The sequence below is a fragment of the Dendrobates tinctorius genome, unplaced genomic scaffold (assembly GCF_039654945.1).
Source record: "Dendrobates tinctorius isolate UK_male_01 unplaced genomic scaffold, ASM3965494v1 ptg000282l, whole genome shotgun sequence".
Lineage (NCBI taxonomy): Eukaryota > Metazoa > Chordata > Amphibia > Anura > Dendrobatidae > Dendrobates > Dendrobates tinctorius.
The window spans coordinates 421,329-448,128 of NW_027361949.1; the positions used below are offsets into that span (position 1 = coordinate 421,329).

At 44.5% G+C, this 26,800-nt stretch overlaps 1 protein-coding gene across 1 annotated transcript in view; it reads left to right on the forward strand.

The window, feature by feature from the left end:
• LOC141072619 (uncharacterized) overlaps positions 1–26,800 on the forward strand; it is a 130,892-nt gene that overhangs the window by 101,641 nt on the left and 2,451 nt on the right. Inside the window, exon 4 of the mRNA XM_073559908.1 lies at positions 24,180–24,360. Coding sequence (XP_073416009.1) covers positions 24,180–24,360 — 181 coding nt within the window. The remainder of the gene's footprint in view (positions 1–24,179; positions 24,361–26,800) is intronic.

The window sequence follows — 26,800 nt, forward strand, 5'->3', positions numbered from 1 at the left end:
TCCATCATTGCCTTCTCCCCCACATCCCCATCCTTGCCCATTCCACCACTTCCATCATTTCCTCCTCCACCACCATTCCCATAATTGCCTTCTCCCCATCACCCCCTTCATTGCCTTCTCCATATCATTGCCTTCTCCCCAGCACCCCTTCTCCATATCATTGCCTTCTCCCCATCACCCTATGATTGCCATCTCCATCACCCCATTACTGCCTTCTCCATCACCCTATGATTGCCTTCTCCCCATTACCCCATTATTGCCTTCTCCCCATCACCCCCATTATTGCCTTCTCCCCTTCACCCCTATCATTACTTTCTCCATCACCCTATCATTGCCTTCTCCATCACCCTCATTATTGTCTTCTCTCCATCACCCCATTATTGTCTTCTCCCCATCACCCCCATCATTGCCTTCTCCCCATCACCCCCATAATTGCCTTCTTCCCATCACCCCCATAATTGCCTTCTTCCCATCACCCCATCATTGCCTTCTCCCCATAACCCTATCATTGCCTTCTCCCCATCACTCCATCATTGCCTTCTCCCCATCACTCCATCATTGCCTTCTCCCCATCACCCCATCATTGCCTTCTCCCCATCACCTCCATCATTGCCTTCTCTCCATCACCTCCATGATTGCCTTCTCCTCCACCTACACACACACAGACACACACAGCACCATTCACCTCTCTGCACATTCCCCCGCAGTGCTACACAAGCACACACACACACCACCACTCATCTTTACACACACACACAACCACATATATACAGAAAAAACACACACACCACCTCTCACCTGTCCACACGCACTCCCGTAGCATTACCGCCTCCAGCTGCTTCCTTGCTCTGGCACAGCGGCCACTGAATGATGACATCATCCAGTGGTGCTGCTCTCTGTGTCAGCGACAGGAAGCATGGGCACCAGGCAGGAAGCAGGACTGATCCCAGCAGCTGCTATTTTCTCTTGTAGGCAGCGGAGCTACCTCTGCCCACCGCACATGAGGGCAATCTGGCCAGGGGCCCCCCCGGAGCCTCAGGCCCAGAGAAACAGGCCAGATTGCCTTCATTATTAGCCGCCCTGAAGGGGCCCCCTGCAGCCTCCGGGCCTTGGTGCAGCCGCACAGGCAGTATGTCCGCCCATGTTTCCCACATGCCTACTTTACATCAGAACAATTTTGAAACCAATATTTGTTTTTTTTAGAAAGTTATAAGGGTTAAAAAGGGAACATAGGTAGAGGGGGGCCCCAGCAGGGTGGCTAATAATGGTCCCGAAGCTCCAGAGGGCCCCTGGCCAGGTTTCCCTCATGTGCGGCAGGCAGGGAGTGATGGAATGGATGCTACCCCATATGTTGTCAGAAATTACTGTTAGGCCACACGTCATGGCTGAGAAGGAAGGAGTGCTATTTGGCTTTTGGAGCACACATTTTGCTAGAGTATTTTGCGGGTGACATTTGTGGAGCCCCATAGTTTCCAGAACAGCAGAAAAACACCAAAAATGACCCTATTGTAGAAACTGCACCTTTCAATTAATCTAAGGCTGCAGTGACTATTTTGTAACATCCATGCAGTGGTAACATCTGCCAGTCTAGTACCTATACATTGTGCCTTCATACAGTGTAGCGCCACATTGTGCCCATCTTGGGCTTCTGGCGATACACACCCATAAAGTAAGTGCCTTCTTTCCATTACAATGACAAACATGTGGCCTTTTACTATAATTTAGGCACAGTGGGGTTCATGAGGAGGGGGGGGCATTTGGATTTGTGAGCACAGAATTCACCCCCTATAGTTCCAGGGACAGATGATGGGCCTGAGTGGAAGGCTGGCTTTGTGTGGGATAAATTAGGGGTTTTCATTGGTAACATTGTGAGGTACATAATATTATTCAATTGCTTCCAGAAATAGGCTGGATTTCCCTATAAATCCCACAAAAATGTGATTCAGGCAAACTCTCTGATGGAACCATTCACCATGAGGCAGATGGAGACACTAAGCACTCCATTTGGCGTCTGCTCCGGTGGTCTCCAACTCTTTTGGCATGCACAGATCTATAGTTGCCCACACTTGTGCGCTAAAAAGACACCTAAAATGATGGGACACCACCGGAGCAGAGACCAGTCCAAAGGGATTCTATCTGTCTCATAAGTGAGTGGTTTATTCCGGGTTTTTGTCTGAATTGCGCTTTTTGGAAATTTACATGGAACCCCCGACGTAAGCGCTCAGCAGAGGGAGCAGGATAAATATGAGCTGAACCTTATTTTGATTTTTGGGAGCTAGAATGAACAAGTAGACAGCAGAACAAGAATAGTTCTTATTTTTATTTTTGCACTGTTCACTGTCCGGTACAAACGATGAGGCAAATTTATTATTTGGGTCAGTGTGATTACAGCGATACCAGATTTAATGTATATAGTTTTTTATTGTCGCCATATTCTGAGAGCCGTAACTTTTTTATTTTTTGCAAACAGAGCTAAATGACGACTTACTTTTTGTGGGATGAGTTGCAACTTTTTTTTTTTTTATACCAGTTTGGGGTACATAATATTCTTTGATCACTTTTTATTCAAATGTTCCAGATACAGAATGAATAAAAAGCAGCAATTCAGTTATTGTTTTTATTTTACTTTTTGTGCCGTTCATCGTATGGTAAAAGTGAAAAACAGTCTTATAATTAATGGATAAAGCAAACAAACGTCAGTAATTTGCATATATATACACACAGCCTCCTGAAAATTATTAGGAGGCAAGACGAAAAAAATTGCCAAAAATTATATATAAGATTAAAAAAATCTTTATTCATAAAGTGTAATAAAAAGGTAAAAAAATTTTTTACACATCAAGCTAACGGAACATGATGAAGAACAACACTGGGAAAGTGTAAGGTAAGTACCAAGAACACACAAACTTTGTTTGAAAATCAATGCATGAAAACATATAAAACAAAAAAAAAAAAAAAAATTTTTTTTTTTTTTAATACAAAAGTGCATATTGCATGTGAAAATACATGATCTAAATGATATTGTAAAAATTATATCAGTAATGATGGATGTGTCCAACACATACTTGTGAAGAAAAAAATCATGCAAGAAAAATCAATACAAAAAAACTGAAAAAAACTCTTCATTAATATACAACAAAGTATAATTGCATGCAAACTGTTGCCCAAAAAAAGGAATGTGAAATGATGTATCATGAAATACTGAAGTGTCCAGTGCACGAATGCAACAACTGCGTGCAATTAAGTGGTTAAATTAGGCTCATATTTATGTATCAACAACTCACACATTTATTATTTAATGAATTTTAGTATAAATGTATACATTGTATATGCACAGTATATATTTGTTAATTCATTATTCATTTTATTTGTCGCTTGTATGCACCGTATATTTATGATTAGTTTATTTTATTTTGTCATTTATGTCACTCCAAAAAAAAGAAAAATATCTTTTTTCTTTCATTACAATAAGGGTTATTAGTTATTAATGATATTTCATTATTAGGCGGCGTTCCTCTTTTTTTGTTCATTGAAAATACTTTTTACTAAGTGGTTTTCTTCTCTACCTATTTTGTGTGACACCTCCTTATTGGGCGGTACGTTTTTTCCGCTCACTAGAAATATTCATTCCAGGGGATACGTTTCTATGTTCTTCAGTAACATCTCATGAATGGGTGGTGCGCTTCCCTGCTCTGCTCTTTTTTTTTTTTATATGTTTTCATGCATTGATTTTCAAACAAAGTTTGTGTGTTCTTGGTACTTACCTTACACTTTCCCAGTGTTGTTCTTCATCATGTTCCGTTAGCTTGAGGTGTAAAAATTTTTTTTTACCTTTTTATTACACTTTATGAATAGAGATTTTTTTCATCTTATATATACTTTTTGGCAATTTCTTTCGTCTTACCTCCTAGTAATTTTCAGGAGGTTGTGTGTATATATAGGTAAAAGTGATAAGACTGATTTGTTCCTTGGGTCAGTACGATTACAGCAATACCACATTTATATAGTTTATTTTCTGATTTGCTATTTTTACACCCTAAAAAACAATATTTTTGCAAAATGAATTTGTTTTTGCGTCGTCCTATTCTGAGAGCTGTAACTTTTATACTTTTTTGCCGAATGAGCCATATTAGGGCTTGATTTTTGCAGGAAAGTTTGGCGTTTTCACTTTTAACATTTTCTTTTACATATGACTTTTTGATTGCTCTTTATTCACTTTTTTGTAAGTCACTATGATAAAAAAAGCGACATTTAGGGCATTTTTTTTTTACGGCGTTCACCAAATGGAGTAAATAACATGCCTGATTTATACAGCGGGTCATTCCGGATGCGGCGATACCAATTGTGTGTACGTTATTTTTGTTTATTATTGTTTTATCAGAAATGCTGCACTTTGAATGGTGAAACGGATTTTAGTGATTTGGGTGCACATTTTTGTGGGTTTTTTTTAACTTTATTACATATTTTATTTTTATTTTTTTACACTTTTTACTATGGGACATGTTTTTTTTTTTTACTATGCTCACTGGTGTCATACACTGCAGTACTTGAGAGCAGTCAGCATCTCACTGACTGTGCCGGTGAGAGCCAGCTTATTACTGGATCTCACAGGCCACCGTACCCTGTAGTCATCACATGACCTCAGGGTACCATGATAACCATCGAGACCCGCGATTCAGATCGCAGTGGTCCCATGGTTACAAAGGGGTCTTGTGACCCCCTTGTAACAACATAAATACCGCTGTTGTGATTGACACCGGTATTTAAGGGGTTAATAAGCCTCGATCTGTCACAAAACTTTTTGGGCTTGTTGGCGCTATTCTCTTATTCCTCAGCAACATTAAAAAACAGCGCTGAGGACTAAGTACCCTTAATTACAGCCGTTAAAAGGCATATCGGAAGTTGATAAGGTGTTTGCTGTCAGTAGTGATGTGGCGTGACGTGGAACTGCTTTACATGGGCTGAAATGCCGTTATTCGGTCACAAGTGGCTGCTTGGTTTCTAAGCACAACTGAAAGACTGCAATACACATGTAAACTTTGCAAAACATACCCAGAAGCACAGGAAAAGACCTGATGCCAAGATATGCCGGGCAAACAGCATTAAACGCAGCTCCCGTCGATATCAATAAAGAGATACTTTAATGTGGCACTACGTATCTCGAGACAGGTGGATCTAGAAGCTGAGGTGGATGTGAATCACAGGAAGGAGAAGAGCGGCCACCTTGGGTGCAGTCTAAAGTTACTGAAGACAGAGTAATCCGCAGGTAGAAGCATCCCAACCAAACCAGATGTCAATGTGAAGCTGATCTGGGCTGTGAGAAAATTCTAACCAGTGTGAGGCAGTGACCGGTGTCACATGATGGGTTCGCTGTGTGTTCCTCCCCTGGATGCGCGGGGGTGTATTGAGACCATGCAGTCACAGGTGCTGCTGTGATTGCAATGCAGAATAAAAGTGAGTTTAGGTCTTGGACATGCTGGTTGTCCAAGGCAAATTTACGGAAAACATGCCCTGGGCTTTTGTGTTTTGAAATGGTCTACAGGATTGTAGTGGTGCAGTCCGTTTCATTCCTAGCCTAGGTTTTCCATGTGGCTGAAGGCCACAGATTTCAGTTAAAACACCTGCAGTAAAGGTCAGACTCAGTGTTAGTTTGGTCTGGCAAGCATGTAGAGCAGAAGGCTCTGCAGAGCTCCACCTGTGTGAGGCAACACAGGCTGTTGGCATATGCAACAGATCAGGACTTATTATAAGTGAAGGGAGGACTTTACAGTAGCCTGACAGCAGATGGCGATAGTGTGAAGTTAAATGTTTGCTGTATTTGTGGGGAGGGAAGCTCTCTTGTTGATGTTACTTTTACTTTCGCTTTTTGAGTGTATTATACCAGCAGCACGGGCTGTGTGCTTCTGAATTCTTATCTCATGTTTACCCATAAGAAGTAAATGCTGTTTACTCAAGATAACTTGCTCAGTGAAGTTCTCTTATGTGTACCAGTGGATTCTCAGAAGATACACTCTGCTACAGGTTATGGGCCCAGACACCCAGGACATAGTCCCAGAACACAGAATCCCAGAATATAATTACAAGCAATAACCTCAGACACAGAGAAGCAGATAAGCTCTGTTAACAGAAGGAGATAAAACCCAGTGAACGGAAGCTGAAAAAAAATCCAGATACAGAGGGACAAAGGAATTTATGATTCCAGGAACTGGATGACTGTACACTGGAGATCATTACAGAGAATCACCACACACAGGATATACAGTAACTCTAAAGAAGAAAGAAGAATATCTTCATAAAACAAGTAAGATTTTATAAAAATGCTGTGCAGCACTGAGCTGAAACTCACAGTAGCTAAGCTGAACAGTGAAAATTATCAGTTATGGAAATTTAAAGTAGAGATGTTGTTACCTAATGACGATTTGTGGGAAGTAATCATTACAGATAGACCTGATGAAGATAAACAAACATGGGATGGAAAGAATAGAGAAGCTAGAGCCACCATTAGCTTATTAGTGGATGATGCTCAATTAATACACATAAGGAATGAAGAAACAGTGAAAGGAATGTGGGACGCATTGAAAAAGCTATATGAAAGGTCCACTTTAAATCACAAGTTATTTCTATTAAGAAAGCTTTACAGTATGAGATTGAGTGCACATGACGACATGCAGAAGCACATATTCTCAATGATGGAAGTAATATCACAGCTAAGGTCTATTGGTGAAGACATTAAAGAAAGTCATGTAGCACCAACATTATTGTGCAGGTTACCAGATTCGTATACAGCCTTGATAAATGCCCTAGAGACAAGACCAGAAAAAGATATCACATTAGAATTTGTGAAAGCAAGACTAATAGATGAATATCAGAGAAGAAAAGAACAGACAAATGATTCTTCTACTGAAAAGGACAATGGAAACGCTCTTAAAGCTACAGAATTTAAAAAACCCAATAATAAAGAGACAAGAGAATGTTTCAGATGTAAGAGAAAAGGTCATTTAAAGAAAGACTGTACAATATGGAAAGCAGAACAACAAAAATTGCAACATAGAGAGCATACACAGAAAGTGAAAAACACAATTTCCGATTCATGTGAGAATAATTGGAATGGCACATTTAAAGTAACAGACAAGAAATCATCACTCGGTTGGTTTATTGATTCTGGAGCAATGAGTCATATGACAAGTGACAAGAATTTCTTCACTGATCTTGATTTAGATAAGAAAGAAGCCATTTATCTTGCAGATGGGAGCAAAATAACCACAGAAGGTATAGGACAAGGTATGCTAAACTGTTCAAACAAGTTCGGACAAGATTCAAAGATACTTGTACAGGATGTGTTGTATGTTCCAAAATTGGAAGGCGGATTTTTATCTGTGAAGCGTTTAACAGCCAATGGACTCACTGTAGAATTCAAAGACAATGAGTGTGCAATTCTAGCAGTAAACAAGGTGATAACCAATGTCAAGGCAGATGAACAATTATATCATCTTGACACACCAAAGGAACAGATAAAGGTATGTACACATGATCACAAGAACTGTATTCACGTGTGGCATAGACATCTAGGACACAGACACCCTGACAGTATAAGGGAACTACAAAGAAAAGAATTGACAAAAGATCTAAAGATATCAAATTGCTCAATTACCGTAAGATGTGAATGTTGTATAAAATCTAAAGCCACAAGAATATCTATTCCAAAAGAAAGTGAGATGAAAAGCAAAAGACCACTTGAATTGGTGCATACTGACATATGTGGACCCATGCAAGTGACTACATCAGGAGAAAATAGATACACAGTCACATACTTAATTAAGAGCAAAAGTGAAGTTTTTGATAAACTTGTAGACTACGTAACAAGGTCGAGTAACAAATTTCAAAGGAAGCTAATTGTCATCAGAAGTGATAATGGAGGTGAATTTACAGGTCACAAAATAGAAAACTACTTACAGTAAGACAAAATGGAATAGAACACCAGAAAACTGTTCCATATACACCTGAACAAAATGGAGTAGCAGAAAGGAAAAACAGAACTCTGACAGAGATGATGAGATGTATGCTGACAGATTCCAAACTACCAGAGAAATATTGGGGTGAGGCAGCAATGACAGCTACATATCTACAGAACAGACTTTTTTTGAGAAAACTGAAGAAACCTCCATATGAACTGTGGCAAGGTATGAAACCAAGTGTCAATCATTTAAAAGTTTTTGGATGTAAAGTTTTTGTATTCATTCCAACAGAAAAGTGTTCCAAACTTCAAAACAGATTCATGGAGGGAATATTTGTTGAATATAGTGAACATTGCAAAGGATACAGAATCCTAGATCCCAAGACAAAGTCACGGTGAGTCATTCATTGAGGATCTAAATGAAGACACTATGATTTCAATTGACACAAAAAATTAGAAAAACAGCAGTGACATAGCTGAAGAGGTATCTGATGAGAAAGTAGTTGAAATTGATGAAGAACAGAATACTAAAAAAGAAGAAATACAACTACAAACAGACACAGAACCAAAATGTTCAATGAGAGAAAACAAAGGTAAACCACCAACACGTATCTCATACAAGACAAGCACAAGTAAAATTTATGAACCTACTTCTTGGGAAGACATATCTAAACTCCTTAAAGAAGAACCTTTTAAATGGATAGAAGCAACAAAAACAGAAATGAAATCCATGCATGACTCAAATACAAGGACACTGACAGATTTACCAGAAGGAAGAAAAGCCATAGGATGTAAATGGATTTTTAAAGTAAAATACTAAACAGATGGCACACCTGAAAGATACCGAGCAAGACTCGTAGCTAAAGGATATTCTCAAAAATATGGAGAAGACTATGATGAGACATTTGCTCCAGTTGTCAAACATACTACAATAAGAACTTTACTTACAGTTGCAGCAATGAAAGAGATGGAACTGATACATCTGGATGTAAAGACAGCATTTTTGAATGGAGATTTAACAGAAGGCAGTTACATGGAACAACCTCTAGGATTCAAAGATGAAAGAAACCCCAACAAAGTTTGCAAACTACAGAAAAGCATATATGGTATAAAGCAAGCAGCTAAAGCGTGGAATAACAAAATCACAGAAGTGTGGTGCCCCTGAGGGTTCAGTCACCACAGAGGTACTGCACCTCCTCCTGAGGTGTGGTACCCCACCATCCTGGTAAGGTGGAGACTCCTGACCATGCTCCAACACCTGCACCCCACACCACAAAGTAGTGTAGCAAAGCACCTTCGGCGGCTCCCTGCTTGGAGTGTAGCATAGCACCCCTTGGTGGCTCCCTGCTTGGAACACGAAACGTGCTGGGAGGTGGGTGGAGTTTATTTCACCTAAAAGAGCGGGAAGAGTTGAGTTCAGTCAGTCCAGTCACTCAGAGAGTGAGGATGTAGACGGACGGAGTGTGAGACAGAGAAGATCCCCGGGAGAAGGATGGAAGAAGGAAGTGCTGCAGCAGGCCACAGTGATCTGGGTCTGCTGGCACAGGAAAGAGACAGAGAAAGGAAGCTTGATTCTCCATTGGAAAGAAAGATTAGCATGGAACGTGAGGAGAATAAGAGAACAAGGATCAGGGTTAGAGGAGAACCCTTTTCAAGTTCTAAGCGCAAGACTGGGGTCCGGTCCCCGAGGTTGTACGGATACTAATGGTCCTGCAGCAGACACCGGAGGAATAGAAGTAGTGACCACTTTATTTCCACACAAGACTTGGGGGCACAACAGCAACATATTAGTGAGCCGGGACTTAGTAGCAAGGAGTCCCTGAAGCAGGCTACAGCTGTCTGCCGTACAAGTAGAATTCATAGGAACATCTGACAGGAGGAACTCCAGTGTAACTCAGTACTGAGAGTACTTCACTCAAAGGCGCTATAAGAGGAGACGTTCAGGAAAGGCACATATGTTGGCGGAGTGTTAGAAGGGAGTACTTCATCTTGTCTGGAAGTTGGCTGACCTCCTGACCCGGAGGACACAGCACGGATGCGGGCACCTGTACCTGCAACAGACTGTGAGTAAAACTTTGGAACTACATGCCCTGGTGTCCTCCGCTTATTCCTGCGCCAACCTGCCCAGCACTGCTGCATCCCTTGCGCCTGACACTACACCAACTACGTGTCACTTCACCTACATTGCCCTGGGACTACAGCCCTGCCTGTGGAGGGCTATAACATCACTGCTGCACCACACCATCTGTCCCAGAGGATCTGTCTGCAGCGTCGGCTTACATCTCTATTGCCGAACACCACAGGTGGCGTCACGAATCACTTATAAACTTTCACCACCATAAGCACACTGAAATAACCCCCCTTTGAAATGGAGCCCCAGGGCCACGGACCGGGTCACCGCTGCCGTGACGACCCCCAGTTGAGAAGTTCAACCGGCCCGGTACCGAGTACCCCACGGCCCTGGTGAGTGAGGGCGCTCCAACTTGGCATCACGAACAGGATGACGAGATCCGATGCCATCGGGTTCTGTGTGCCTGAGATTTGTTGGACTTAAAACTTTTGGAAATATGCAGAAGACCTAATTTAATAGACTGTAAAATGAATTCTAAAAATAGCCACCAGCGCGGTGAAGAAGGGCGTGACACTATGGGTGGTCCTAAGATAAGAGCATGGACTATCGTGGGCCTCCCCTGTCTGAACTTCTATGCAACAGCATCATGGTCCACCCCCCGAGTGGTTCGTATACTGGCTTGTAGAGTTGAGCGACTTTTGGTTTTTTAGGGTCGCGTTTCGTTTCGTGAAACCCGACTTTTCCAAAAGTCGGGTCGAGCAAGATCGTCCGATTATAGGGAAAAGTCGGGGTCGTCCTGAAACACGAAACCCAATGTAAGTCAATGGGGAATAAAAGTCGGCAGTGAGAGGAGGACAGGAAACACACCTACAGTGCCCATTTGAATGCCAAAAGCATCAATTCTTCTTTCTTAAGCTTGTCAACCTTAATTAACTTCATAATACAAGTTACGCACTGAAAAATGGGGGTTATTTGGCTACAAACTGTGGGGGGGGAGGGCTGGCTCCAGGTTTTCATGTGCCCTGGGCGAAAGAGCGCCCCTTTAACACATACCACAACTCATCATGCTCCGATACGGCAGAGAAATAGCGGTATAGTACAATGAAAAATACCTCACTTTTTACATCTCATGACGAGGCCCATCTATTTCTCCATACAGAATCATTGGTCCCATATAATGTTTGAAACAGTATATGATGAGCTCCACATAATGCTACAGTATATGTTGGTCCCCATGGATGAAGCTCCACTGTCTTATGGGCCCAAATAATGCTCCAAACATAATGGGCCCCATTTCTAATGCTCTAGTGTATAATGGGCCCTGTAAATGCTGCTCCAGTGTCTGATGTCCACCTTTGGAATGTTCCAGTGTATGGTGGGCCCCATCTATCATTCTCCAGAGTATAGTGCTCCCCAAAAATTGCTGTCCCAACATTGAAAACAATCAAATAAGTCTCCTCGCTAGGGAATCCCTGTACTTGTCTGGACAGTTGCTGTAGCTTGCTTAACAGCTCGCCAGCCGTTCTCACGCCCAGTATGGATTACACATGATTGCACAAAGGTGAGAAAGGGTACCGTATCCCCAGATAACATGTATGGATAGCGTACACATTCAAAATATATGTCTCAGGAGGCAGGCTCAGACGGTGTTAGGCCCAGTATGGATTGCACGTCATTGCACAAAGGTTAGAAAGGGTACCGTATCCCTGGATAACATGTATGGATAGCGTACACATTCAAAATATATGTCTATACAGCATGAGGCAGGCTCAGACGGTGTTAGGCCCAGTATGGATTGCACGTGATTGCACAAAGGTTAGAAAGGGTACCGTATCCCCGGATAACATGTATGGATAGCGTACACATTCAAAATATATGTCTATACAGCATGAGGCAGGCTCAGACGGTGTTAGGCCCAGTATGGATTGCACGTCATTGCACAAAGGTTAGAAAGGGTACCGTATCCCTGGATAACATGTATGGATAGCGTACACATTCAAAATATATGTCTATACAGCATGAGGCAGGCTCAGACGGTGTTAGGCCCAGTATGGATTGCACGTCATTGCACAAAGGTTAGAAAGGGTACCGTATCCCTGGATAACATGTATGGATAGCGTACACATTCAAAATATATGTCTATACAGCATGAGGCAGGCTCAGACGGTGTTAGGCCCAGTATGGATTGCACGTCATTGCACAAAGGTTAGAAGGGGTACCGTATCCCTGGATAACATGTATGGATAGCGAACACATTCAAAATATATGTCTATACAGCATGAGGCAGGCTCAGACGGTGTTAGGCCCAGTATGGATTGCACGTCATTGCACAAAGGTTAGAAAGGGTACCGTATCCCCAGATAACATGTATGGATAGCGTACACATTCAAAATATATGTCTATACAGCATGAGGCAGGCTCAGACGGTGTTAGGCCCAGTATGGATTGCACGTGATTGCACAAAGGTTAGAAAGGGTACCGTATCCCTGGATAACATGTATGGATAGCGTACACATTCAAAATATATGTCTATACAGCATGAGGCAGGCTCAGACGGTGTTAGGCCCAGTATGGATTGCACGTGATTGCACAAGGGTTAGAAAGGGTACCGTATCACCGGATAACATGTATGGATAGCGTACACTTTCAAAATATATGTCTATACAGCATGAGGCAGGCTCAGACGGTGTTAGGCCCAGTATGGATTGCACATGATTGCACAAAGGTTAGAAAGGGTACCGTATCACCGGATAACATGTATGGATAGCGTACACATTCAAAATATATGTCTATACAGCATGAGGCAGGCTCAGACGGTGTTAGGCCCAGTATGGATTGCACGTGATTGCACAAAGGTTAGAAAGGATACCGTATCACTGGATAACATGTATGGATAGCATACACATTCAAAATATATGTCTCAGGAGGCAGGCTCAGACGGTGTCAGGCACAGTATGGATTGCACTTGATTGCACAAAGGTTAGAAAGGGTACCGTATCCCTGGATAACATGTATGGATAGCGTACACATTCAAAATATATGTCTATACAGCATGAGGCAGGCTCAGACGGTGTTAGGCCCAGTATGGATTGCACGTGATTGCACAAAGGTTAGAAAGGGTACCGTATCACCGGATAACATGTATGGATAGCGTACACATTCAAAATATATGTCTATACAGCATGAGGCAGGCTCAGACGGTGTTAGGCCCAGTATGGATTGCACGTGATTGCACAAAGGTTAGAAAGGGTACCGTATCCCTGGATAACATGTATGGATAGCGTACACATTCAAAATATATGTCTCAGGAGGCAGGCTCAGACGGTGTCAGGCACAGTATGGATTTGATGGCCCAGATTACACAGCGGAGGAGCAGGGAGAGGTAAAGATTGCAAATGCTGGGGCCCTGCCCAAGCAAGGGGGGCCCACTCGTGGGCGTCGGTACTGGCACTGGGCCCCTCATAGTACAGCGGTGTGTCTGACGGCGGGTGTGCACCACCACCGTCAGAGACACTTGATTGCACTATGAGGGACCCTGTGCCAGTGCCCGCGCCCAAGAGTCGGCCTACCCACCTGTCCAGGGCAACGACACTCGTACGGTGTCGTGCGGTAGGTGGTGACCCCGGCCATGGGGGGGGAGGCAGCACAGTTAGGGAGTTTTAGAAAGTGGCATATGTTGATGTTGGACATTCAGCTGATGCAAAAGGCGAAATAGGTGAAGTACCAGGAAGAGGTGGACCAAAGCAAGCCATTTTTCTGTCACCCTATGTGTCATCAGGGGAAGGTGGGACAAAATCCTTGGAAACCCATGCATGGTTCATTTTAATGAAGGTTAGATCATCCACATTTTGGGTTGACAGACGGGTCCTTTTTTCTGTCAGGATTGATCCAGCTGCACTGAAGACTCTTTCCGATAGCACACTTGCAGCTGGGCAAGCGAGCTCCTGTAAGGCATATTGGGCCAATTCAGGCCAGGTGTCCAGTTTAGCGGCCCAATAGTCAAAGGGGAATGACCTGTGTGGGAGAACATCGATATGGGAGGAAAAGTAGTTTGTAACCATAGTTGACAACTGCTGTCTCCTGTCACTTTCCATCGATGCAGTATTACCAGTTGTGTGAGCGGTATTTGAAGAATCAGTCCACAACATTGTCATGAAACCCCTGTCTCCAACGCCACTTCTGCTGTGTGCACCACGAACACCTCTGCCAAGCTGCCCCCGGCCCGTACGTTCGTGTGAGAACCATCACCGCTGCTGTGTGCTGGGAATGCCTCAAGCAACCGATTTACCAGAGTTGCTTGTTTATTAGCCAATATTAGGTCAAGGTTCTCCTGTGGCATGATGTTTATGATGTTTTGTAATTTGCCTTTATAGCGTGGATCCAGGATGCTGGCCAGCCAGAAGTCGTCATCGTTCATCATTTTGGCAATGCGGGGGTCCCTTTTTAGGATCCGCAAGGCATAATCTGACATGTGGGACAATGTTCCCGGTGTCAATGATGCACTGCGAGTGCTGTGTGGAGGAGCACTTTCTGGCAAATCCACATCCCTCCAGTCACGCACAAACCCTGTACCAGACCTTGCCACGCCAACATTTTCACTTGCCCCACGAGATGCATCCTCCTCCCCTAAGTAATCATCCCCATCATCATCCTCCTCCTCCTCTTCTTCCTCCACCTTGTCCAGGAGAGGTCCCTGAGCAGACAATGGCTGAATGTCATCAAGGATTCCCTCCTCCTCTTCCTCCTCATCAACATTGGCTGCAGACGCCTGCTCCTTAAGGTGCGTCAAAGTTTGCATGAGCAGACGCATAAGTGGGATGCTCATGCTTAGGATGGCGTCGTCTGCGCTTACCAGACGTGTGCATTCCTCAAAACACTGAAGGACTTTACAAAGGTCTTTCAGCTTCGACCACTGCACACCTGTCAACTCCATGTCTGCTCTCAAAGTGCCTGGCCGTGTATCCTCCCACAAATGCATTATGGCCTGCCTCTGCTCGTACAGCCGCTCCACCATGTGCAGGGTGGAGTTCCACCTTGTTGCAATGTCGATAATGAGGCGGTGGTTGGGAAGGTGGAGCAATCGCTGCAGCTTCTGCATACGAACGGAGTGTACAGGCGACCGGCGGATGTGCGCACACAGTCTTCGCACCTTCTGGAGCAGGGCTGTTAACTCCGGATAATTTTTGAGGAAGCACTGCAACACCAGGTTCAAGGTGTGAGCCAAGCAAGGTATGTGGCTGAGTTTTGAAAGGGCTATGGCTGCCACAAAATTACGGCCGTTATCACTAACTACCTTGCCTGCCTCAAGATGTACACTGCCCAGCCATGACTCAGTTTTTCGCTTCAAGTACTCGGCCAGCACCTCGGCGGTGTGTCTGTCGCCCAAACACATCATCTGCAACACAGCCTGCTGACGCTTTCCACTAGCTGCTCGATAGGGGGACACATCGTGTGCAACAGTGGCAGCTGCAGATGGAGTGCTCGTACGACTGCGCTCTGTGGACGAGCTTTCGCTTCTGGAGGAGGAGGAGGAGGAGGAGGGTCGAACGCCTACAGCCAACTGTTTCCTATACCGTGGGCTAGGCAGCACTGTCCCACAACCGCTGTCCCCTGTGGACCCTGCATCCACCACATTAACCCAGTGCGCAGTGATGGACACGTAACGGCCCTGGCCATGCCGACTGGACCATGCATCAGTTGTGAGGTGCACCTTTCCGCTCACTGACTGCTTGAGTGCATGGACAATGCGGTCTTTCACATGATGGTGGAGGGCTGGGATGGCTTTGCAAGAGAAGAAGTGGCGACTGGGTAGGTCATAGCGTGGTACTGCATAGGCCATGAGTTCGCGGAAAGCTGTGCTTTCCACCAACCGAAAGGGCATCATCTCAAACGAGATTAGTTTGGCAATGTGGGCGTTCAAACCCAGTGTACGCGGATGAGAGACTGAGTACTTTCTTGACCTACTCATAGTGTCTGGGAGGGTGAGCTGGACTTGAGAGCTGCATATGGTGGAAGTAGCGGTGGACAGGGTGGACTGAGAGAGGGTTGATGATGGTGATGGAGTTGGTGTTCTTTCTGATGGCCTAGAATCAGTCTTTCGTTGATATAACAGTGGGATTCCCTGACTGCTGTGGTCTTGCAACGACACCTCAACATTTGCTGCTGTGCTAACCGGTGGGCTTACAGTGGGGGAAACAATGTAGCGTTGCTGACTACCTTCGTTGTGATCAGTTGCACATGTGGCACTTGAGGTTTGGTGGTGTGTCCACGCTTGCAAGTGCATGCTGGTTAAATGTCTAAGCATGCAACTGGTATTCAAATTTTTCAGATTTTTCCCTTGGCTAAAGGTCTTTGCGCACTTCTTACAGATAACCTTGGCCTGATCATGAGGATTTTGTTCAAAAAAGTGCCACACTGCACTCTTCCTACTTTGGCAGACATTTTGCGGCCTAGCACGCTGTGATCTTTTGACCCTCTGGACAAGCTGTCCAGCAACTCTTTTGATGTTTGGAACCTGTCTTTGGAGTGCTCCGGGCCTGCCAGATAACAGCTGTTGCGATGTCGATGTCTGCTGTGGATGCTCCTCATCTGAGCTATTGGAAGCAGCACCCTCTTTCCCCAATGGATGCCAATCTGGGTCAACAACTGGGTCATCCATCACCTCCTCTTCTATGTCATGTGCACCTTCCTCTGTGTCACCGTGTATGGTGGTATAGTGTGCGGGAAGGGGCACCTGAGTCTCATCAGGGTCAGAATCTGGCTCTGTACACTGCGAGGACAATGTAGTGCTCTGAGTGAATGTACCAGCAGAATCATCCATCAGCGGCTGTGCATCAGTGCACTCCATGTCAGATTCATCTTGGCCTGGGTAATTCACCATTTGACTTGATAATCCAGGCATGGTATGTGAAAACAGCTCCATGGAGTAATCAGTAGTATGGCCTGCGTCATCCTTCAATCTTGGTTGGGGTGAAGGACACAAGGAAAGGTGTGGTTCATGAACATGAGCCTCCAATGACGACTCAGTGCTTTTACTTTTTACAACTGAAGAAGAGGAGGCGATAGAGCTGGAGGCTGAGTCAGCAATGTAAGACAAAACTTTTTCCTGATGCTCTGGCTTTAAAAGCGGTTTGCCAACTCCTAGAAAACTAAGCGTTCGAGGCCTTATGTAGCCAGACGATGACGCAGGGTCAGCACCTCCTGCATTCGGTCCTATTTTGCTCTTGCCACTACCATCAGATCCACCACCAACACCATCATTACCAGCTGCCAACCCCCGCCCAATTCCACGGCCTCTTCCACCAGCCTTCCTCATTTTTGGTAGAAATGTAGACAAAATCCAACAAACTATATAGTAATGTAAAACAAGGTACAAGGTGTCTATAGGACAGGGGAGATTTTGAATTTCTGCACACACTTGTGGACAGTGGACACTTTTGGATTGTGTGAGGCCCACTGATATCTGAGCGCTATGTGACAGGCTCGATGGCACAGCTGTGACAAAAGTGACTAGAGGATACGGGAGATTTTGAATATCTGCAGACACTTGTGGACAGTGGACACTTTTGGATTGTGTGAGGCCCACTGATATCTGAGCGCTATGTGACAGGCTCGATGGCACAGCTGTGACAAAAGTGACTAGAGGATAAGGGAGATTTTGAATTTCTGCACACACTTGTGGACAGTGGACACTTTTGGATTGTGTGAGGCCCACTGATATCTGAGCGCTATGTGACAGGCTCGATGGCACTGCTGTGACAAAAGTGACTAGAGGATAAGGGAGATTTTGAATATCTGCACACACTTTTGGACACTGGACACTTTTGGATTGTGTGAGGCCCACTGATATCTCAGCGCTATGTGACAGGCTCGATGGCACTGCTGTGACAAAAGTGACTAGAGGATAAGGGAGATTTTGAATTTCTGCACACACTTGTGGACAGTGGACACTTTTGGATTGTGTGAGGCCCACTGATATCTGAGCGCTATGTGACAGGCTCGATGGCACAGCTGTGACAAAAGTGACTAGAGGATAAGGGAGATTTTGAATATCTGCACACACTTTTGGACACTGGACACTTTTGGATTGTGTGAGGCCCACTGATATCTGAGCGCTATGTGACAGGCTCGATGGCACTGCTGTGACAAAAGTGACTAGAGGATAAGGGAGATTTTGAATATCTGCACACTCTTTTGGACACTGGACACTTTTGGATTGTGTGAGGCCTACTGATATCTCAGCGCTATGTGACAGGCTCGATGGCACAGCTGTGACAAAAGTGACTAGAGGATAAGGGAGATTTTGAATTTCTGCACACACTTGTGGACAGTGGACACTTTTGGACTGTGTGAGGCCCACTGATATCTGAGCGCTATGTGACAGGCTCGATGGCACTGCTGTGACAAAAGTGACTAGAGGATAAGGGAGATTTTGAATTTCTGCACACACTTGTGGACAGTGGACACTTTTGGATTGTGTGAGGCCCACTGATATCTGAGCGCTATGTGACAGGCTCGATGGCACAGCTGTGACAAAAGTGACTAGAGGATAAGGGAGATTTTGAATCTCTGCACACACTTTTGGACACTGGACACTTTTGGATTGTGTGAGGCCCACTGATATCTGAGCGCTATGTGACAGGCTCGATGGCACTGCTGTGACAAAAGTGACTAGAGGATAAGGGAGATTTTGAATCTCTGCACACACTTTTGGACACTGGACACTTTTGGATTGTGTGAGGCCCAATGAATATCTGAGCACTATGTGACAGGCTCGATGGCACAGCTGTGACAAAAGTGACTAGAGGATAAGGGAGATTGGATTGCTTTTAAAAAAGCAGTTTGCGGAGCAGTGGGTAAACAGCAATGCCAGCCTGTCAGGAAGCCTTAGAAGGCAGCCCAACAACCAACACCACTGATACACCACTATATAGCCTCCCCTTGCACTGCACACACAGTGACTGGTGTGTTGTGCAGGCCAAATTGCTAGCAGCAGAAGCAGTTTTTTTTTCTTCTCAGCAGGACAAAAAAAAAAAATTGGGATTGCTTTTAAAAAAGCAGTTTGCGGAGCAGTGGGTAAACAGCAATGCCAGCCTGTCAGGAAGCCTTAAAAGGCAGCCCAACAACCAACACCACTGATACACCACTATATAGCCTCCCCTTGCACTGCACACACAGTGACTGGTGTGTTGTGCAGGCCAAATCGCTAGCAGCAGAAGCAGTTTTTTTGTCTTCTTCCCTGCCTAATGCTCTCCCTACAGAATCAGCAGCAACCTCTCCCTATACTAAGATCGGCAGAAGTAAGATGGCGGTCGGCGTGCACGCCCTTTTATACCCCCTGTGACGCCCACCAAAGCAAGCCAATCACTTGCATGCCCTTCTGAAAGATGGTGGTGACCCGTGCCTATGTCATCACGTTGCCCACAGTGTCCGTGGATTCTGATTGGCTGAAAGAGCGCAAAACAAACTTTTGAAACGCGACTTTGGCGCGTAAGTCGCCGACCTCGTGGCCGACCTCATCCTAGGGTCGGGTTTCGTTTCATGAAACCCGACTTTGCCAAAAGTCGGCGACTTTTGAATTTTTTCGACCCGTTTCGCTCAACTCTACTGGCTTGGTATGGAGGAGTTGGAAGAAGATGCTGCCCCCAGAAGGAGGAGCGGAAGCCAGTGGCGGGAAAAGAGCCGAGGTGGGAAGGAGAACGCCGAACGCCATATTGGAAGGAGAAGGGAGGAGGCCTGTGGAGCGCGAGGAGGCTGAGCTGAATCTCCCCGTCACCATGACTGAAGGCTCCGACCTGGGTTCCAGGATGAACCGCCAGCAGCTGGAGGACGAGATTGCCCAGCTGATGCACCGTTTACAACTGAGGCAGGAAGCCTTGTGGACCTTGAATCTGCAGCACACCCAGGAGGGGCCTACACCCGCGGTACCCGTGTCACCGGTACCTGCCACCGCTACACCGGATCTCCACCAGGAAGACCCTGTAACGTCTGACACTGCTGCAATGTCACCGGCAGCGTCTAGTGTCATCTCCACATTGCCACCGCTTCTGTGTGAAGCTTTGCGAGATGAAGCGGAGGAAGAGGAGCTCCCGCCTGGACCTAGCGCAGCCATGCAGGCCCCACCGGAGATCCCCGCAGACTCGGAGCCACCATCTGCACCACCACCATCTCCAATATCTACCCGGACAGCCACCACTACCACCGCTGCCACCAGGGTCCGCACCGGGCCTGTTCCGGACCTGAGGCCGCACCGCCGGGAGGCACCAGGTATGGATGCTGGCCCTCCCAATGGACTACCCCCTGAATCCTCCTTGTCGGAGGCTGGCCTGCTGGAGCTCGAAATGGGGGTGTTGGATGAGTCATCCGGGAGCACCAGGCTGACGGAGATGGGGAAGTGGAAGAAAGCCCTGTTGAGAAGGGTACGGTTGGAGCAGGCGCGTACTATCCGACACCTTCAGGACTTAGAAAGGCCTCGGCAGCTTTGGGATCTTGAAATGCATCATGGGTTCCCTTGGCCGCAGCTGCAAAACCCCCGTGTAGCCTCTTACCAACGTCAACAGGCCGCGGCATCATCCGATGTTAGACCAAGGGCCAGAGCAGCAGTATCACCCGCAAATGTGGAACGGCGTCCATTGGTACCAGCTGCCATTCCCACTGAATCACTGGTGGCAGAGACATCGCCGGCAACCGTTGATATCGCAACACCAGCTGTACCTCAGGCAGCAGCCACACCAGATGAGAACCAGTAGTTCATCAACCCACTAGGAGGTGGACACCCAGAGCATCTTCCCTGGAAGCAGCCCAAGCAACCAGCTTCCAGAACCCCAGGAGGGGACAACTAGCCATAATGTCGACTTAAACTAACTCTTGTTACCCAGGAGGGTATTTGCACCGTTGTGCCTTCTTTTTGGTTATCATGTTTTTGTTTTCTTGTTTTCTACCAGTTGTTGCCGAGTTTGATTGGCAGTCTTTATACTTGAACTATGGAGATCATGGACGCTGAGTGATCCAGAACTGTAATTGTAAATAGTTTGCACCTCTTTAGGTGCTTTCTCTTGGTTTTACATAGGAAGCTTTCTTTGTAATAAGGACTACCTCATTATAAGGACATTTCCAGACACGTTGTCTACCATTGCACTTACTAATAATGCTTAATATTTTTGACTAGAACCTAGATAGTGATAGGACAGATTTTATAGAGTTTCATTGAGAAAGAAATAATATGTTACAATGTTTGAATAAAGATTGGATAAAGATATGCAGATGATGAACCAGACACCAGCAGTTGTCACTTAAGGGTAAGAAGAAGAAAAGTAGAAAATGTGAAAGATGACAGAAAGGGCGCTCCAGAAGTGCTTACAAATAAAAAATTTCAAAGAAGCAAAGCTGATCCATGCTTGTACACAAAAAGGTTGATGAATAGTTGGATTTATGTACTCATATATTTAGACGATATTTTGACTTGTTCTAAACAAGAAAGGGATAAAGAAAACATTCTAAAAACCTTGAAGCAACATTTCAAAAAGACTTGGGAAATGTGAAACAGTACCTAGGAATAGAGTTAGAAAGAGAAGAAGACGGAAGTTTCCTTCCTGAATCATAATCACATGATTAAAGACATAACAGAGAAATTTGGATTGAAGGATACAAAAACAGTAAAGTCCCCAAAGGAAACTACTGTAATTATCTTAAAGAGATGAATAGTGAGAAAAATATGTTACCAAATAATGAAGAGTACAGAACAGCAATAGGAAAGCTACTGCATCTAGCGACTGTTACACGGCCAGACATCACAGCAGCAGTAGGAATCCTGAGTAGAAAGGTGTCCAAACCAAATAAAGTTGACTGGAATGCTGTAAAGAGAGTAATGCGTTATGTGAAAGGAACCAGCAACGTTAAGCTCAAACTACCCACAAGTGATAATTGCATTTTAACAGGATACGTTGATGCAGATTGGGCTGGAGATCCAACTGACAGAAGATCTACCAGCAGATATATTTTTTTTCCTCGTCAATTGTGACACTGTCTTCAACTGAAGCAGAGTATGTTGCTGCAGCACATGCAAGTCAAGAAGTTCTGTGGTTAAGACAATTGTTGACAGACTTAGGACAACCACAGTTGGATCTGACAAAATTGAAAGAAGACAATCAAGGATGTCTTGTTCTTGCTCAGATGGAAAGAGTCAATCCAAGGACCAAGCAAATTGATGTGACGTATCATTTCTTGAGAGATCATCAGGAACAAGGAGTCTTGAAGTTAGAATATTGTCCTACTGAAGAAATGACAGCAGACATCTTCACGAAGGCGTTGAATGCTGATAAACACCAGAGACTAATAAAAAAGTTGGGTTTGACTGAATAAGTCCTTACTGTTGAGAAAGGGTGCTGGCATATGCAACAGATCAGGACTTATTATAAGTGAAGGGAGGACTTTACACTAGCCTGACAGCAGATGGTGATAGTGTGAAGTTAAATGTTTGCTGTTTTGTGGGGAGGGAAGCTCTCTTGTTGTTGTTACTTTTACTTTCGCTTTTTGAGTGTATTATACCAGCAGCATGGGCTGTGTGCTTCTGAATTCTTATCTCATGTTTACCCATAAGAAGTAAATGCTGTTTACTCAAGATAACTTGCTCAGTGAAGTTCTCTTATGTGTACCGGTGGATTCTCAGAAGATACACTCTGCTACACAGGCAAGCGGAGCTGAGAAGCCTGGCACCCACAGCGTACATGGCGGTGCAGTCGCCCACGGCAACAATCTCGGAGGTGGACTGGCGTGTTTATTGACTGCAAACTAGAGGATATGGTTCCCGGCTGCGATCCAGAGGATATCGTGTGCTGTGTTTGGCTGTGAGTTGAACATTAAAGGGACTTTAGTTTTTGAACTTTGCTGGGTCACTGTCTCATCACTGCTCAGTGTGGATACCGCTGCACTACATCAGCTAGAAGAAGATTGCTGCTAAGAACATCACTGAAAGCCATGAGTGTGAGCAGTGCTGGACATCGCTGGGGAGTCAAGTCAGAGGTACCACTCATCTACCGGACTGGGTCGTCATCCATCTTCATGCATCAATCATTTGCTGGGGCAAATCCGGGTCGGTAAGATAACCAAGGCCCACTGCAGCGAGTCACCGTGCACGCACATCACCACATTTTGGAGCCAAAATACTAGAGACTGAGATATGACCTGTAGTTAGCTAGATAGGATTATATCCAGTGACAGGCCACAATTACTGTCGAGATCATCATTCGGGACTTTCACTTTCACTGCTACATGACCTGTTTCTTCCCTATTTAGGATTACGTGTTTGTCATAAAGTTCCAATTCACACCTAGGTGCTGTCAGGATACGCAACAGGCTTTAGTCTATGCTTGAACTTGTCCAGAAGGGGCTTCTGAGGAACATTATACTTACATGATATTTTCTTAAGTTCTTCAAACCTCATTTCCACTTAAGCAGCTGCTACATTTGGCTGTTTGTCCAGTGTTCCTCTGTAGCTGGGGAAGGATCATGCTTCAGTGTTCAGTGTGATTCTACTGGGGCTGAGAGATATTTGGTTGGGGAATAGGGTTACTTCATTGTAAGATTGTAAGCAGTTGTGCTGTACCGCAGGTGAGCTCTGACCACACACCAATTCAATTGTTCTGGATTCTAAGGTATTAGCAGGTAGTCGTCGGATGGTTTATACAGGCCTGCCTGTTGGCAAGGATATGGTGAGTATATTTGGCACATATTACAGGGCGCCACACTGTACAGCACAAGGGTCCCAGCCTCTCGGCTGAGTGTCTGTGAATTTCTTTGATTGTTCTCCCTCCTTTTGGTTACGTTCATTTGCACATTCAAGTAAAATACTTTTCGTGAATGAACTGGCGTTGGAGTCGTATCCTGGGGAGCCCACCCCAATAAATGGCTTACATAACCCGGGAGAGTTGCTGGGGCTTTGTGAACAGTGTATACTTTATACTTTTATTATAATGAAAATAAATTATGGATCACAACACAAATAATGTATACAGACACCGTGTGAGACTTATGAGTACCATCATCTGTACAGATGGCTCCTACTACATCTGTATACCGCTGACCAGTAACAATTATAGCAGGAATAAACTCCTCATTTTACTGTATAACAGCAGATCTGTATTTTTTCTTTGGCAGGTTTGATAAAACAGTGAAGTCAACCAGCACCTTCTCCCATGAACACGGATTTTCAATTGAAATTGGTGCCTCCCTTAAATTTAAAGCTGGGGTACCATTTATTGCTGAGACTGAGGCAACTGTGCATATAAATGCAAGCACAACCCATAACTGGAGCTTCACGGAAACCAACGAGACAGAGGTGAATTAACTTTCCCTGTCACTTGTGGCATCTGATTATCATCCTCTCTAGTCATTGTGGGTCATGTCTCATTATTTTCCTCTCCAGCCTTGGTGTTTGGTATCTGATAACCATTAACTCTCTCCAGCCTTGGGAGGTCATATCTGATTTTCATCCTTTCTAGCCATGATGGTTGGTATCTGATTTACATCCTCTCCAGCCTTGGTGTTTGGTATCTGATTATCATCTTTTCCAGCCATGGTGGTTGTTAAGTGATTATCATCCTCCCCAGCCTTGATGTTTGATATCTGATTATCATCCTCTCCAGCCTTGGCATTTGATATCTGATTACCATCCTCTGAAGCCATGGTGGGTGGGACCTGATTATCATGTTCTCCAGTCATAGTTGGTGGTATCTGATTATCATCCTCTCCAACCTTGGTGTTTGGTATCTGGTCATTATCCTCTCCAGGCCTGGTGTTTGATATCTGATTTATTCTCCAGCCATGGTGGGTGGTATCTGATTATCATCATCTCCAGCCATGGTGAGTGGTATCTGATTATCATCATCTCCAGCCATGGTGGGTGGTTTCTGATTATCATCCTCTCCATCCTTGGTGTTTGATATCTGATTATCATCCTCTCCATCCTTGGTGTTTGATATCTGATTATTACCCTCTCCAGGCTTGGTATTTGAAATCTGATTATCATTTTTTATCCAGGCTTAGTGTTTGGTATCTCATTATCATCCTCCCCAGCCATGGTGGGTGGTATCTGATTATCATCCTCCCCAGCCATGGTGTTTGATATCTGATTATCGTCTTCTCCAGTCATGGTGTGTTGTATCTGATTATCAACCTCTCCAGCGATGGAGGGTGGTATCTGATTATCATCATCTCCTTATCCATGGTGGGTGATATCTGATTATCATCATCTCCAGCCATGGTCGGTGGTTTCTGATTATCATCATCTTCAGCTATGGTGGGTGGTATTTGATTATCATCGTCTCCAGGCTTGGTGTTTGATATCTGATTATCATACTCTCCAGCCATGGTGGGTGGTTTCTGATTATCATCATCTCCAACCTTGGTTTGGTGGTATCTGATTATCATCATTTCCAGCCATAGCGGGTGGTTTCTCATTATCATCATCTCCAGCCATGGTGGGTGGTTTCTGGTTATCATCATCTCCAGGCTTGGTGTTTGATATCTGATTATCATCCTCTACAGTCAATGCAGGTGATATAGTTTCATAGTTTTAGGGTTTAATTTGAAAACTATTATCAGTTTACCTTTTATGAGGGTAAACTGATTAAATTTGCTGATGACACAAAGCTAGGAAGGATAGCTAATACTAGAGAAGAGAGAGAGAGGATTCAAAAAGATTTAAATAAACTGGAGAAGTGGGCAGCAACTAACAGAATGGTTTTTAACAGGGAGAAATGCAAAGTACTACATCTGGGCAATAAAAATGAAAAAAGCATATACAGAATGGGAGGAATAGGGCTAAGTGACAGCACATGTGAAAAAGACTTGGGTATACTAATAGATCACAGACTGAATATGAGTCAACAGTGTGATGCAGCAACAAAAAAGGCAAATGCAATTCTAGGATGTATTAACTGAAGCATACAGTCTAGATCACGTGAAGTCATTATTTCCCTCTACTCCTCTTTGGTCAGACCTCATCTGGAATATTGTGTCCAGTTTTGGGAACCACATTTTAAAAAAGACATCAACAAACTGGAGCAAGTTCAGAAAAGAGCAACCAGAATGGTGACCGGTCTGCAAACCCTGTCTTATGAGGAAAGGTTGCAGGATTTGGGAATGTTTAGTTTGCAGAAGAGAAGACTGAGAGGAGACTTAATAGCTGTCTACAAATATCTAAAGGGCTGTCACATTGTAGAAGGATCAACTTTATTCTCATTTGCACAAGGAAAGACTAGAAGCAATGGGATGAAACTGAATGGGAGGAGACACAGATTAGATATTAGAAAAAACTTTTTGACAGTTAGAGTGATCAATGAGTGGAACAAACTGCCACGAGAAGTGGTGAGTTCTCCTTCAATGGAAGTCTTCAAACAGAGGCTGGACAGACATCTGACTGGGATGATTTAGCGAATCCTGCTTTGAGCAGGGGGTTGGACCAGATGGCCCAGGAGGTCCCTTCCAACTCTACGATTCTATGATTCTATGATTCTATGATATTAACATGCACAACAGCAAAAACCCCATGGGGCAGATACTAAATGATTTGCTCCAGTTTAGGGGAGAAATTCCTTGCTGATTCCTGTTATGGCAATCAGATTAGTTCTCTGAGTTTGCTGTAGAACAAGACATTCCAGTAAAGTAGAAATCCATATTGTTATTGTAGTCACAATCCAGAATATTCTCATTTACTTTGACTTTCATCAAATATGTGGATTGTGCAGTGAGAATCATAGACATAGAATGAGTCCAAA